General features: G+C 39.6%; 1 protein-coding gene across 16 annotated transcripts in view; it reads right to left on the reverse strand.

Annotated features, from left to right (window-relative positions):
• The window catches only part of DENND1A (DENN domain containing 1A), a 504,146-nt gene that overhangs the window by 341,293 nt on the left and 146,423 nt on the right, over window positions 1–16,430 (reverse strand). For 15 of the 16 annotated variants that reach the window (XM_047699506.1, XM_047699505.1, XM_047699501.1 and 12 more), the window contains exon 4: window positions 10,964–11,013. The exons of the other annotated variant lie outside the window; for it this stretch is intronic. In XM_047699506.1, the coding sequence (XP_047555462.1) occupies window positions 10,964–11,013 (50 nt within the window). The remainder of the gene's footprint in view (window positions 1–10,963; window positions 11,014–16,430) is intronic. 16 annotated transcript variants of the gene reach the window in all.

Genomic DNA, 16,430 nt, shown 5'->3' on the forward strand with positions numbered 1-16,430 from the left:
TCTTGATAAAGCATCTGATCGCGACAAGTCGTTGAACCTGTAACATTTCCTCTCTCAGTGGAACTCTTTGTAAATGAACTTGAAATTTACACACTTCGAGGAAACAGACTGTGAGCTAGTTTAAAAAAAAAAAAAAAAAAGGCAAGCAGCCTATTCTAGTGACCACCTCCCTACCCAAGTAGCTACCAAACCTTCTGCTTACTGAGTTCAGGCAGGTAGCCCTGCTAATCATCCCCCCAAATCCTGAAAGGAGCATTCTATTAACCTCATTTTATAGACGAGGAAATAGCCGGGAGCAGCCCTGCCTAAGGGGCCAGCTGGGAAGCCACAAAAAGCTGTGTTTGAGCCCCCAGGCCTCTATGATGCCAAAGCCTCCTCTGCCAGCCTGCTGTTAACGGCGCTCCCCCAGCCATTCGCCTAGTCGGGGAGACGGTAACGACAACAGCATTTAAGTGTCCGCTTCGTGCCAGGCATCAAGTTACACACTTGATAAATAGCATCTCCTTTACTCATATTAACCCCGGAAATTAGACGATGTTCCCATTTTACAGAAAAGGAAATGGAAAGACTGACCAGGTAGGTAACTGCATCCTATTCTCAGAGCTTCTAAGGGGAGATGCTGCATTCCAGAGAGCAAGGTTAGCTACTACTTTCCTACATTCCTGTGTCTTGCAGAATTTTTGAATTTATGAGGAACATACATTTTACAGGACAGAAATGCCCAGTGTCTTTTTTAAGCTTTTATTTATTTATCTGACAGAGAGACAGAGAGAGAGAGCAGGAACACAAGCAGAGGGAGTGAGAGAGGGAGAAGCAGGCTTCCTGACGAGTGGGGAGCCAGATGTGGGGCTCGATCCCAGGACCCCAGGATCAGGACCCGAGCCAAAGGCAGACACCTAATAACTGAGCCACCCAGGCACCCCAAAGTACCCAATGTCTTAATGTGAGGTGCTAAGAAATGGAAACGGGCTTTAAAGAAAGAATAAGGAAAAAAAAGCTAAAAGTTCCCACATGAACGCAAAATTCAGTTAAAATGCCACAGATAAGAATGACATAAAATAGGAAATATGTTTCAAGCAATAAAAAAACTTACTACTAATCAGATTAACCTAGAAACTAGGTTTGCAGGTGCAAAATGTTTTAAAGACCACTTTCTAAAATCAGGTTACCACTTAGCTTGGATTCCTTTCTAAAAACTTAACTATTCCAAATCCTAATACATAAATTTATGCTAACATAGTATTTTGGAACATGACATTGAATTATTCAAAGGAACCCATTAACCTATATTGTATTTTACGTACATTGTATTTTACAAAATAATCTCAAATTGACAAAATATTCAAATCAGTGCTCTCACCTATAATTTACTTTCTAAGTTGCCAGCAGAAATGAAAATCATTCGCCAGGCCTTTTCCAAAAGGCAGACTTATTGGGTCTTTGGATACAATACGAAATAGTTTTTCAAATATGGATAGCCTTCCTTTCTAAAACTCCCTTACAGAAACCACATAAGCACATGAAAATTAAGGAGACTTTCAAGGTATCCCAGTACGAAAAAGGTCAATGGACCTTACCTGGTCATGTTTAAGGAAACAATTCCATCCCCTAGAGAGTGGTTAGAGAGTGCAAGAAAATAATTCAGAAAGAAAAGAAAGTGTTCCACTCTCCTTGTTTAACTAGGAAGGTGAGCGAAAACAAGGTGGCAATTTAAAAGCAGTGTGGTAATAAAACAGGTGTAAGTAATGTTATCCCTCCGCCATACACAAGCCAGAAGAAGGAACACATTTCTATAAAAGTTATAGAACTGTCCAGGGGACACCAAACTCTACCTTCTTATGGCTGTTATGCTTTATAAATAAAGCTTGGATACTGTGTTACTATGGTGATTTAATACTATGTTTTAAAGGGGGATTATATGATTAATTTTAACAAGGTTGAGAACTGAAGATGTGTGAGAAACAGGTTTCTAGCTCACATAATTAAAGTGATTGGGGAGAAAAGTGGGCCTCATTGGGGGAGGTGAAAAACTTGAATTATTAAAATATTTAAAGCAGCCGGTCACAATGATTCTAAGTTGCAAATAAGGTCATGCTTTTGTGAAATATTATTATGTGAGCATATAAAATATGACTGTTCATTATTTTAACTCAGAGTCTGATTTCCCTTCTAGAATGTTTGAAATGAAACATCCTAGAAGGAAAGGGTATTGATAGGACTGAATGAAAACACTCTGAATCTCTACGAAAAGGACACAGAATGAACACAACTCGTTTGTGAATTGAGTGTCATTAATTTCCCCATTATCTTTTCACTACCATTAAAAATGCTGAAAATGCTTTTAGCGACATCCTAGGCTCAAAGAAGGATTCATTACTCATTTACTTGGTTCAAATCCCAACTCAATCACTTGTTAACTGGGCCTTCATTTAGCAAGTTACTTAACCTCTAAGCACTGCAGTCTCTTCACCTGGAATAACAATGAGAAACTACTACCCAACCCAAAGGAGGTTTCGGAAATAAGTGAGATCAGCATTTACAATAAATGCCAGTCCATAATACAAAACAATTAATAAAAGAGATGCAAGCTGTTAAGTTACCATCTAAAGGAAAACAAAAATCTATATTGAAATATGCATTTGCTCAGAATCTTCCCCACTGACTCATATTTGTAACCCTTATATGAGCAGAGAAAGGACGTTTGCCTTTCTCTCTTCTCTGTTCCGTATTTTCCGTAAGGGACAGTCCTCTGGGTGACCAAGGGAGCTGCTCCTGCACTCAGTAAAGTGAACAAAATTCTTTTGGCGGGGTAGGGGTCGCAGCTTAGGAGGGAGCACTTGTTATTCTCAGTTGACTCGCCTTTCTAATTCCTAATAGGGTGAAGTATAAGCCATTTAAACAAACAAACAAACAAACAAAGGGGGCCCAAACCATCAAACCCTAAAATCTTTTCTCCTTGGACAATTTCCAATCAAGTACAAGCCAGGCAAGGGCGGTCAGAGGTTAACTTGAAGACTTCGGAACCTCCAAGGAATCTGTCATTCCCTCTCTGCTGCAGCGCTCTGGGGCAGTGTGCAAGCTTTCTCCACAAAAAATGACTTTGGGGAAAGGGTCTGCTTCGTTAAAGGCTACAGGCTTCGTGTTTACCTCCAGTATCAGAATCTGTAACTTTTTAACAGGAATCAGAGATTTCACGATGATTAAAACTGGGAGGAACTGCAGAAAGCATCTCGCTTTATAATGGGAAAATGGAGACACAGGTCTGGTTTTGGTTTTGTTTGCTGTTTTCAAAGTATCAGGACTAACACAGAATTCCAAGCCCAATTCAGGTTCAAAGTCCTCTCCATTCTGCCAGGCTACACTAAACACAAGGAAACCCTTCCCTCACCTGCAGCTTGCAACCCTGTTAAAGGAACTCAAGTATGTGGGAATCCAGATAATTGTCTTATCAAACACACCACTTCCCACTAAGCAAGAGAAACCAAATTTGAGTATTTCCAGATATATGCCCAGGAGACCAGGGCCAAGACCACCCTTAGCTGTGCTTCCCAGGACTAGATGAATATGGAAAACCAGGACAAAAAGGAACAAATACTCAAACCAGACTTTAACATTCATGCTGACTTTTAAATGCCCGTGAGCCATTTAAGGCTCCTCCAGCAGCATTCTGCTTAACCTCCAAGTTATTTACACACTGAGGGTATACACGGCATGAAGCATGTCAACAGGCAGTGTGATTCCAATCTTCCAGGGAGAGATGGGATTCTCCATATTATCAGCCTTCGGGTTCAGTTGTACCCTCTGTAAACTGAGCAACTACTACACTGGGCACCAGGACAAAGAATGGCCACCTGTCCTGCTATGGAGATTTCCCACTAGCTAGAGAGGAATAACAAACAAGTGTACCACACAGCACACAGCTGAATGCGCCAGTGTTTTATGAAACCAAAGCCGGAACAAAGATAGAAGCAAATGGAGAAGGCAAAGCCGTACTCAGCTAACAAGGTTAGAGACAGCTTTTCAAAGGTGACAATGACCCTGACCCTGAAGGATGAGGCAGAGCAACCCCTTCAGAAAGGGGCCTGAGTATTTCAGGCAGAAGAAGGAGCTAGGCAGAGGGTCTCTGGCTGGAAAAAACAAGGCATGTTCAAGGAACTCAACGGACACCAGGACACCACCGCAGCGAACATCGGGAGCTAAAGGGAAAGAGGCATGATGTGAAAGGGCTACACTAAGCGACGGCTAGATTATACACAAGGCCTCACAGGTCATGGCAAAGATTTAGGATTTTTTTGTAAAGGTGAGGGAAAGCCACTGAATGGTTTTAAGAGAAAAACAGTCTAGTGTACAACGGTAAATGTCATGTGGAGAACAGTTTGGAAGAAGCGGAAGCAAAGAAAGCAATGAGGAAGCTAGTGTACGAGCACAGGTGAGACTGGATGGAGGCCTAACTTCACGGAGGGAGAGTGAAAATGGAGCTGAGCGGACAGCTCCCAGTTATAGCTAGCCGGTGTAAATGACAGGCTTGCAGATGTACTGAGAGTAAAAAGACAGCAAATTACCATTTCATGATAGAAAAGACAAGTTTGAGGGGAGATCTAAGAGTTCCATTCGGGATATGTTAAGTCTGAGAAACCTTAAAATAGAAATGTCAAGTACAAGGCTGAACAAACTACTTAGGAAATCAGAGAAAAAGTTTGGGCTGGAGCTATAAATTGAAGTCATCTACACACAGACGTATTTAACACCATGGTAAAGAACAAGATCACTTAGGGAGAGCATTCGGAGAAACAAAAGAGGATCCAGGACGAGGTTACAGAAGCACCAATTTAGAGACGCAGGGAGAAAAGACCATCAAAGGAAAAACGGAGAACAAGCAGGAGGGACCGGACAACTGTACCCACGAATCATGATGAGAGAGGAAAAGTGGGTAGTGAACTAAGCAGTATCGAGGTTGCAGAGGACCTTGATAAGAAAAGCTCGAACTGAATGACAGAAGCAGAAAACAGACTGGAGAGGGCTGAGGGATAAACACATGTGCAGCTAACTCTTCCAAGAAGAGACAATGAGGCAGTGGTTGAGTGGGAATGAAAGGGAGAGAGAGTTTGCTGCTGGCTGCTGGAGAAGACTCAGGAGGGGCAGAGTCATGATGCAGGAGGGAGAAGAAACAGGTGTTTAGATTCCAAGCCCAGATATGCTACACGTTGGCTCTGTGAGCACAGGCAAGTTATTGTGCCTCTCTGAGCCTCACCTACAAAATGAAAATATAACTTTGCAGAGCGGTTTTGAGAATTATAAATAATGTATATGAGGTAGCATATAATGGATACAAGGTGAAAATTACTGTCCTGAAACTACAAAATTCGAGAGCTGGAACTCATTCTGTGATCCTCGATTTAGTACCGCTTACTGATAATTACCTGTTGGGCCCTACTGCAGGGCACCCTAAGAGCTGCTTTTCCTTTCCACCTGTCCATGCAGGACATCAGGCAGGAATCACGTTTTATCAAACTACCCCATCTCAACCTTAAGTTACATGAACCTCAAAGTTTTCTTCCATAAACCTTTCATCTGCCTGAGACTCAAGTTCCTCACATTCTAAGCTCAAAGATCCAAATGGCAAGAATGACACTGACCCAAGATGTCTGGGGACCAAGAGTAGGTCACATACCGCCAGAGACAGGGCAATGCCTATCTGCTCAAGAAACTTACCAGAGAATTCTAGACTCCCTCGTCTACATGAGCCTGACAAAACACAAATGAATCATAACTAGGAAACCAAAAAGTAGCAAAACCAGAAGGAACAGCAAAGGTCTAATCCAATCCCCTCAGTTTACCTATGAAGAAATTAAGGCCCTTGAGGGGAGACATCACTTGCCTCACAGCACAGAGCAAGTCAATGGCAGAACAAAAACGAAAACCTGGTCCTCCAGGTTGCTACTCCCCATGTTCTATCCAGTAAGGCCTACATGCTTCATTGTTATCAAATGTCGTAGAAAATGATCACAGGGCGCAGCTTAACCCATGGGACCAAACCAAGGAACTAAACCAAGGATGAAACACAGGGGATGCAAGTGGGCCAAAGGAATTCAGTTTTGCAAAGCAGAGCAGGATGAATGTGTGGATGTGGAACAAGTGCAAAGGTCTGGGCAGATACAGACGAGCACACTAACCAGCACATCAGTTTCAGTCTCTGCTAGGTTTCTTCTTCAGTTATCAGAATTTGCTACTTTTCTACAATAAACATACATTGCTTTTGAAAGAAATTTTGAGGGGCATCTGGGTGGCTCAGTCGGTTAGGCAGCCGCCTTCAGCTCAGGTCCTAGAACTGAGCCCCGGGTCCGGCTCCCTGCTCAGTGGGGAGCCTGCTTCTCCCTCACTTCTCCTCCACCCTACTCGTGCGCTCTCAAGCTCTCTCTCAAATAAATAAATAAAATATTTTTTAAAAAGAGAAAATTTGAAAGTTCTTTTGGTTACTTTAGTTATGGTCTGATGGATCTAATGGAGGTAGAATGATAAAGTAGAAACAGGAAGGTGGAATTGGAAGTCAGATAAATGCGAGTTCCAAAAGCAGCTCTACCGCTTACTGGGAGTGGGGCCTTGGGGAAGTTACTGAACTTCTCTGAGTCCTTCTCCCCATACATGGCATTATGGTAATAGTAAGTTGCCAATGTGTACATTTGTAGAGCAGGAGAACATAGCACAACGCCTGGCACATAACAGACTTAATGAAACAGCAAATAGCATGTGAATCACATTTGCATCTATGGTTACATCCTAAATCACGAAACTATGCCTTCCTTTGACCCTTAAAAGATTATGTCATTTCATTTTGTGCTTGTGTCATCTGTGCATAGTGGGTTACAGGACAATTTACAGAGCACCTGAATGACAGCCGCCTCACTGGGTTCCGAATGAGGATAAGCACAAACCTGGGAAGGAAGAGCTTTTCCATCTTCCAGCAAGTGCTGTGTGCTCTGACTGAAGCAGGTTGCCAGCTACCAAGTAGCACCGCAGTACAAAATGGCATACAAATCTCTCTTTTCCTTCCTTTAAGAAACAGCTTTCACCAATAAGGGTAAGTTTTTGAGAGTGATAACATCTCTCACTGCTGTCTTTTCCAGATTCCTCTCCACCAAGAGCCTCAGGGACAGCCTAAGGTAGAAAAAACTCGGCACTAGGGACACCTGGGTGGCTCAGTCAGTTAAGCATCTGCCTTCAGCTCAGGTCACGATCCCAAGATCAAGTCCAACATCAGGCTCCTTGTTCCTCAGTGAGCTGGCTTCTCCCTCTGCCTACCGCTCCCCCTGCTTGCGTGTGTGCGCGCTCGTGCTCGCTCTCCTCTCTCTAGCAAATAAATTGAAAGGAAGGAAAGAAAGAAGGAGAGAAGGAGAGAGAGAGAAAGGCATGAAGGGAGGGAGGGAACAAACTCTGGACTGGGAGAAAGAGTATGGGTTTCTTTCCCAGCTCCGTTATTACGCAGTTGTGACCATAAGCCAAGCATTTCACCTCTATAAATCTTGGTTTCCCTTCTGTAAAATGGGATGTTTGAACCAGACGAATTTCATCTTATTCTCACACATTTGCAAGGCCTCCTGTAGCCAGAGCCCAAGCTTTCACGGTACACGTCACCGTCTCCCCAGCAGGCTCCATCTGCTCGGGCTGAACAATCTCTGGGCTCACTCATGGTTTCTCCTCTGCTCTGCTCCTCAGGCATATGGGGTGTTAGGCTCTCCCTTCCATTTACCCGCTTCTTACAGTTCTTGCAGACTCAACACAAGTCTCTCCCACTGTGAGAAGTTTTCTCTGACCATCTCAGTCTTCCCTAACCTCACTATCCTTTTGGAGAGATACTGTTTGATGTGTATTTATAATACTTCCTGAAGTAGACTGAGAAACACATGGAGGGCAGAACTCCAAGTCTAATACCATTTCCATATCACCCAACATAATGCTACACATTTGGAACCTTCCTTTGCTCTTTTGTAAAAGAGCTACCACCATCGTCTATCTTTTAGAGTTGCAGGGGAAAAGAAATGAAGGACTAATGTGAAAATGGCCAGCACTCTGACTAGCATCACTCGAATGTAAATTTCCATCCTCTCTGCACTATTTGGTGACTGATCTTTCCACAACATGTTCTACGTAAAAATGAATTCATTAATTTGGGAGATGGACATCTATGTTATGTTAGCAGCCTAATAAGAACCTAGGGTAATTCTAATTTCTCTGCAGTTTAGACTTTTTTCAAATGAAGATAACAACACCTGTTCTCATCTCTTAGGATAGGAGGATAAAGTCAGGTGATACATGAGAAAGCACTTTCTTTTGAAGAGATACTGGCATTATTATTTTTCATAAGTCCTAGTTTAAGAAAGAAAAATCTTAAAACAACACAAGAGACAGTAAGATGTCAATGTTAATGGGTGATTTGATGATGACTATGAAAATCCCACTCTTGATACAGACTAGAAGTGTCAGAAAGTTGTATTACTGTTCCTTGGGGTAGAAAAGCACAGATACAGAAAAGATTAGGAAGCTTTCTTTTTTGAACGTAATCACCTAGGGCATTACTCATCTCCCATGCTGACATATTTTTTATAAGGCAAACAGTATCAAGAATACATCTGGTGGGGGGCTCTGTGGGCCCCAGAATCTGGGCATAGCCATTCAACAGTGCTAATGCAAAGTAATAAAAAAAATGGTAACATTAAAACCTTTGTGTTTATTGTAAGTAAACTTCATTATTATCTCTTCTACAGGAAAGTCTGCAAAGGTTAAAAGTGGGGAAAGAGAAGAGAAAAAAATATAATCCTCAAATAACGTGCAGTTTTTTGTTATCAATAAAAGTTATCGACACCTATGGGGTTTGGAATATAATAAAATGTAAGAAAGAACCACTGTACAAAGCAAGGATTAAAGTAGATCCATAAAGAGACATTTCTGTCCCAAATCATTTCGTGAAAAAATAGGAGAAACATGATTAGGGGAGGGTGATCTAGACAGAAATGTTTTTAGAAGAAAAATATTCTTCTAACAACAAAAGGCATCAGGACATTGGTGACAAAACTAGAACTATTTAAGGACTCTGCTTTTTTTTTCCATTTAAGAATGTAATCACCCAGACAGGTAGGTAAGTAGAGCAGTGTGGTTGGTGAGAGAGGAAGAGAGAGGTTTGTGTGTTGCGGGTGGATTTAATCTCATTGTGCATTTCTTTCAATATTAGTTTACAAAGTTAATTAAAGAATACCTATCCAAAACAGATCAACACTCTTATAAGAAGTCATGTAAAAATATATTCTCTTACTTTTCTTTGTTAGATACCTAACCACATTTTTAAAACATTTCAACTTTATTAATTTATATAAATATGCCCTTGCCATAATTTGTAAGACATTTTATAAGTGACTGGAGGAAATTTCATGCATCGCTAATTCATACATATAAATGTGAAGTTTGCATTAAACGTCTCTAAACAAAACCCTACTTCCTTGCTATTTTTAGAAGGAACAGGATAAAGAAGAGACAAGAGGACTCTCATTACAAAGACTGACCCTCTTAAAATTAAGGCTATTCTGTTTTGAGCATCAACCCACTAACTACTAAAACAACCCTGATCCCAGGATTTAAAAAGGCCCAAGTCTGGGAATACTACAATGGCTGATTGGCTTAAAAATAACATGTTAGAACCAGGGAAAACAGTGATTATAAGTGGCTGGCAACATTCCAGTGCTGCTTTTTAGTACTCTTTTAAACTCCTTTGGCTACCAATTCTCATCTCACACCATTTTTAGGTTTGTGCCAAACAAAGCAGGACACCACTCCCACAAAGTGTAGAAAAGACCAAGCAGCACATTACCCACGTGCACTCGAAACCACTGAAATCCTTCAGGCCTGCCAGGTTTGGGTACTCTGAAATCCAAGAAAGACTCTTCCTGAAGATGGGCCATTTTCTAGCTTTCTCAGAACATTATTATGGCAGTTATTACTTAGGATATTTTCTAAAACCTCTGTCACTAGAAATGGACTTTTTAAGACATACTGTAAGCACAGTTCATAGCTCAATTCTCTAAGAGAAAATTTAAAAGAGTAAATGGTGGGCAAATGGCTACACAAATAATATGCTTAAAATGTAATGAAACACATAGTAGACATTTCTTGAAAAGAAGATTAAGAGGACCGCTTTGACATTTTATTAATATTGTTAGTGAGTTATAGTTTTATACGGTTTAAAAAAAAAAAAAAAAAAACAAAAAAAGAAGCTCTTCCAAAATTTTTACCATTAACCAGTGGCTTTTTTTTTTTTTTAAATCCACCAGACTATTTTAACCATCTTAGAGTTCTTATAATGACACCTTTCCAAGAGTTTACCATACTGCAAAATCTTAAGAAAATGTTCAGATGATGTTCTGTTTTTCTATAGAACCTATAGAAAATGCTTAGTTCCCCAGAGATACCACTCTTAGCCACCTAAAATGCAAGATACTAGGAAGCGACACGCCTTTTAAATAGCTGAACACCTTTAAACAAGATAGGCCCGTGGCAATCTACATTTTACGTTGAATCAAAGAAAAACAAAGTCCATATAATACTCATAAGGCCATGGAATAATGCCACATTACCTAAGTCAAATATGTTCATACTTAAATAAGAATGAAATAGCATTGGAATAAATACCAACCATTCTTAATCATGGTTCAAGTCTGATAACCAAAATCAAAAATTTAATGTCATGCAAAATCCACCTCAGAGACCAACCAACGCAAAGCTCCAAGCTTTAAACTTTTTGATAGTGTCCATAAAATCCCCAGGAAAGGAGAACACTGCAACTCCCCTTCAAACATAGACGTTTTAAATCTTGGTTAAACAGACGGAATGTTAAGAATGGTATGGTTTTTATTTTCCATAGCAGGTTTATTGACACTTTTTTTTTTTCTAGTAAAGTTTGAAAATCTGACACTACCTGTCCACATAGAAGGGGAAACAAAACTTGGTCAAAGTCTGTAGAACTTCCTGTGGAGAGAAAGAGAGATAATTTATACATCTAATGGGACCAATAAATCTAGCATTAACCATGGCACACAATCTAGCAACTTTACCCTAAAGAAAGAGGAGACAGATGAAGAAATATGGGCTTTATCAATTACATGGGAGGAGTACAGGCAGTCAATCATGAGAAATAATAAACATGATCAAACTTCATTAAAAATGAAAAATTAATCAAGAATCACACATGGGCAAGCAGCAGGAGCCACGCAGGAAAGCTCTGAAGGGAGGGAGGCGGTTGGGTTGCTGAGTGTTAACACCCCTCCAGGGACCATCTCCAGCCTGACCATATGGATCAGAGTGAATAACACCGAGCCACATGGGTTTGGCCTGGCAGGGCCGCTGTTGCTGGCACCGTTTTTGCCTGTTACCTAGGAACAGAGGGGGCCGGGATTAGACAACGCTTCCCTACATCAATAGGCCAAATCACAAGCAGAATAGAAAGCCAACTTGAAGATAATTGTCCCTGAATGTTGTCAACTACATTTTTTTTAGAGTTTAAAACTTCATTTCCTTACTTTATAAAGAAGTTGCCATCTCTGGCATAAATATATTTTGTAATCAAACGATAATAATTTTAAGTATGCACTATTTTCAGTAAATGTCATTGTAAGTGGGCACACTTACCTGCTTATAATTTGTGAAAATCCAAAGCAATTAAATATCTTTCTACAAATATGTAGGTAATAAGACCAAATGCATCATTCAGGGGAAGTGCACAGAAAGGAAGCAAAAAGCAGAGCAACATTTCTTATTCATAAAAGGGAAGCTTCTTGCATTAAGAACAGCACAATAAGAGACACAATACACAGTGTGTGCGTGTGTGTGCGCGCGCGCGTGCGCACATGTGTCTTTTCCCAAGAGACACATTTCCATGTATACGGCATATATACACATAACTAAACACATATACAAGTAATTAATTATTACTTCCTTCATAAAATTTTCTCTAGCTTGACTTAATTTAACAACAGACTTGGACAGCCCACAGTTGGTGCTTATCATAAGTTCACAGACCGATGTTATAAATTTTAAAAAAGTATTCCTTTCATGCATTTGATTTGCCTTTTAACTATTGAAAATCCCAACTTCAAGACAAAATGAAGAACACATTGTTCAGTCATTGAGAAGCTGGTTCAAATTAAAACAAACCTGCCCATTGCAAATCCTAATCCAAGTGATAAATTATAGATCAGTTTACAAATGTAGCACTTTTCTAACCAATAATAATGAATTATCAATGCTAACTGAATTGATGCTTCTCGCTTCATTTATTTTTAAAACCAGTTCTATCATTCAAGAAATAAACCACATCAATCTAATAACCCACTCAATGAAGCAGAAAGCACATTGACTTGCTCTGCCAGAGCATGTTCCGCCTACATAATTCAATTGAGCATATCCTATTTTTTAATATCATCTTGGACTGGTACTATGTATATCACAGCACTGTTAAGGCATGTCATGGAAGAGTAAAGGCAGAGGAAACTAAAAAATGAAAAAGAGCGGGTAACAATACTTCAGCACAGTCTCTGAGGCATTATTGCTATAGCAGTTAATTCCATCGTGTGGCATTCAGAAGTCCGTACGTGTTGTTTTAAAACTAATTATGTTTAAGTAAATTGCAAAAGCTCATCAAGAATCAGAAAAATGAGCCATGTCTCAGAGCAATAACGTTAATATCAGGCAAATATTGGGGAAAAGGTCATAGAAATCATTTCAATGTCTGCAGTCTAAAACATACTCTAATCCACATATGCTCAACTCTTATGATTTACATGCACACAAAAAAAAATTCCTTACAAATTTCCTTTCACATCAGGTTTCAGATGCCACAAAGCATCTCCTGACTTTAGTGTAGGTACTGAGCATCCTTTAACACTCAGTACCCAGTGCTCACTCACTGCCAACATCAGCTATAAAGACAGTTATCCTTTACCCTCAGAAGTGACAGGTGCAGAAGTGTTTCTCTACTGTATGCTGGAGTGGAGCTGCCAAAAGCCCTCAAGATTTTTGAAAGAAAGGACCCCCATGGCTCCGAGGAAGCATTGTGCTCTACAGCAGAGTCAAAGGAATCTAATATGCCCAACTTATTACTCACTACAATATAGAAACTACTTACCACTTTCTAATGTCGAGAGTAATAACCAACCGTGAACTTGTCTGTCAGATAATATTAGAACAAATATCCAAATACCCAGTGTAGGCTGGGTATAGTCCACCTCCCAAGAGCTTTCCTTTTAACCAAGAAAGCAGTGATAAGTCTAATTAAGCAATGGGGCAGGAGGAGGGGAGGAGGGAAGGGAATATAGGCAAATGTAGGCACATGTTTGTGCCTTACAATATGTTTCTTCATGTTTGTGATATTACAAGAGCTTGATATTCCAATTTAAGTCAAACAAGCCAGTGGTGTGCTGTCAGAGGAGAAAACAGAAATGAACATCTACTCTGTGTTAGGCATATTCACACATTATCTCAATCAGAACTGAAAAATCTTCTTAGTTTGATAAGCAGAAGACAGGGAAAAACAAGCAGTGTTTCTTCTAAATAAAAACTGCTGAAACAAACCAATTTTCTTACTACTGATTTTTGCCTACACACACACACACACACACACACACACACACACTTAACTACCTTATCCTCTATTCCAAAGAAAAATACAATTACCTGAAGATCAAAAGTACCACTCCCCAAGAGAGGGGACTCCAAAACCCTGATTTAAATATAATTTGAGCATTATATTTATGGAAGAGTGTCTTTCAACATTAACTTTACTGGAAAAAGTCACTAAGTAGTTAGCAACCCCTTTTTTCCTCTCCAGGATCTGTATCTTTGGCTAGGGAACTTTCTTTGAAAATGGTAATGTTCCTGTTTTCTCCCCTTTTCCTCTTGCCTACACAAGCTCTTTCAGACAACCAGCCTCAGTACAACCACAACTACTACCACATAAATCAGATCTTCAAGATGCAGTACGGCTGATGAAATGTAAATGACCTCATTGCTAAGGCAGGGGGTGGGGGAAATCGTGCCAGCTCCCCAGATCAATTCCCAAGTTTATATTTTCACAAATCTTTTTATGTACAGTTTGATTTTTTAACATTTTAATGAGCAAAAAAGTGAATCTATAGTAGCCGGTCACCACAGTTAAAGTGCAGGGCATGAACTAGATCCCAGGAGGGAACCAGTCCACCATGTCACCACTGGCTTTAGGACATTCGCCACCTGGTTCCATGTCCCCAGGTTCCAACTCTTTTCATAATCAAAACACTGCTGACATTATAAACCCCAGACGGGTTTTCTAAAATCCTTCCCAATCAATATATCCAACACATAACTTATTGGAGACAACACTGAGCTCATTGATTAAGGTGAGTTCAGTAGCAAAGTTTTCAAAATAAATGAGACAAGAATTCAGCATTCAACCCCTAGTGTCACTAGACAATTTATGAAATAGGCAATTTCTAAAAGGGCTTTTCTTCCTAACAAAATCAAGGATACTTCATGTGGGAAGAAATAAGAGCAAGGCGGGGGGGTGGGGAGCCTCGTGGAGGACAGACAGTTAGTTGCACAAACCTTTCAGTCATGCATATATCAAACAGCAGATTGTACAGTGTAGTAGAAAAGCAACAACATCTACAAAGCTCAGCCCACAAGGAGATAGACACCAAGCCTCAGAGTTTGAAGCAAACATGAAATCCACACACCTAACACTGGATTCACTTGCAAATGAAACTCAGAAATGAGCTCAAGATACATTTCAGTCTCCTTTGGATTCATTTCATCCAATGTGAATTCTCCTCTGGACAGAAGGCCCATTAAGGGGACTTGCTCCAATCTGGAGAAAGTGGATTTTGTTCTGCTGAAATTGAGGTGTTCTCTTAAAAACCTGGTAAAGTTTTGCATTTACAATAGTATCCATCATAGAATCCTATTCGGGAGCAAAACTTGGAAGACTCAATTTGACGCAGTTAACAGATTATTAATAAGGCTAAACTAATTTGCTCTAAATTTGGGGTATGGGTAGGGAGGTGTACAAGATCCTACAACCATCAGTTTGGAGGTCCATACTTTGTTTCCATTGCTTCACTGAGACCCATAAACGAAAATTAGTTGTATTCAGCAGATGAAAACAACCCACAGTCAGACACTGACATATACACCCCACAAATAAATGCCATCTGAAAGACAAAAGCGCAGGCTGATTATAATATCCTCTGGGGCTACAGAATGTGGGGAGATGAGACACATTTTCAACAGTTCAAAGGGAAAAAGAAAATGTTTGCAGGAAAACATTTAAATAAAGGAAAGAGATAGCCTGAGTAAATGAATGTATTTTAAAACACACAGAGCTATAATCAGCCACTTTGCAGATTGCTGAAAGCTAGGACAGCAGTAGATAATTTACCCTTGTCCAAAAAGAGTGAAGGAGGGAGAGACGGGAAAACAGCGGGAGAACATTTCCTGAGTTTTTTAATATCTAATTTATTTGTTGATTTCAAAATGTAAGTGTGTGATGAAAAGATCAGGGGAGCACAAATTCCTAAAATATTCTATTTCAATGCTCAATTTTTTTTAATAGCATGAGGGAAATGCTGACTGTCTAAGTCCTGCCATTGAGATCAGTGCCACTGACTTGAAAGAAAAGCCTTTGATTGATGATCTTAAAACTCAAGCTGAAAGTTAAAAACAGGACACACACAAAATCCAAACACACAGAAAGCTAACAAAATTTCTACTCTAAGCCATTTCAACTTAAAACCAGGGACTCCAAGGGAAAGCTACCAGAGGTTTTAATGCTTATGATTAAGAAGGGTAAAACAGAATGGTTAAGTTTTCAGAAGCTTAATTAGCACCAAGTTCAAGAATGTTGATCAGAAATTTCTAAATATGAAAATGGAAAACATTTTCGCTATCTCTATAAATGTCAGATTACATCCAAGATCCATAACAGAGTTACAGCCAAAGTTTTTTAAAAAAAAGAAAAATCTTTGAAAAAGGGAATTATACAGAAAGGCCTTTCAACACCTAAACATAAAAGCTGGGTCAAATTTCTAACAATGCTGCTCAAATGCTAGAAAATCTGTTTCCTTTCTTTGGTATATTTCAATATTTACTCCCAGTTTACCTTTTTTTTTTTTTCTTACAAATGTTAGTTAATTTTGAGTCATGTATATGTTATCATTATGTTAATTTGTATAATGCCTAATATACACAGTCAATGTAATTCAAAGATAAAATTACAAAAAAGTACAGAAATTCTTCATGTTCTATAACATGTATCATATAAATTTCGTATCTAAATTAAGTATGTTGGTGGAATGCTTAACAACAGCTGAAGAACCACCTCTTCAGTAGTTTCACTATTTTTAAGTACAGATCTT

This window comes from Lutra lutra, chromosome 13, assembly GCF_902655055.1.
Source record: "Lutra lutra chromosome 13, mLutLut1.2, whole genome shotgun sequence".
NCBI lineage: Eukaryota > Metazoa > Chordata > Mammalia > Carnivora > Mustelidae > Lutra > Lutra lutra.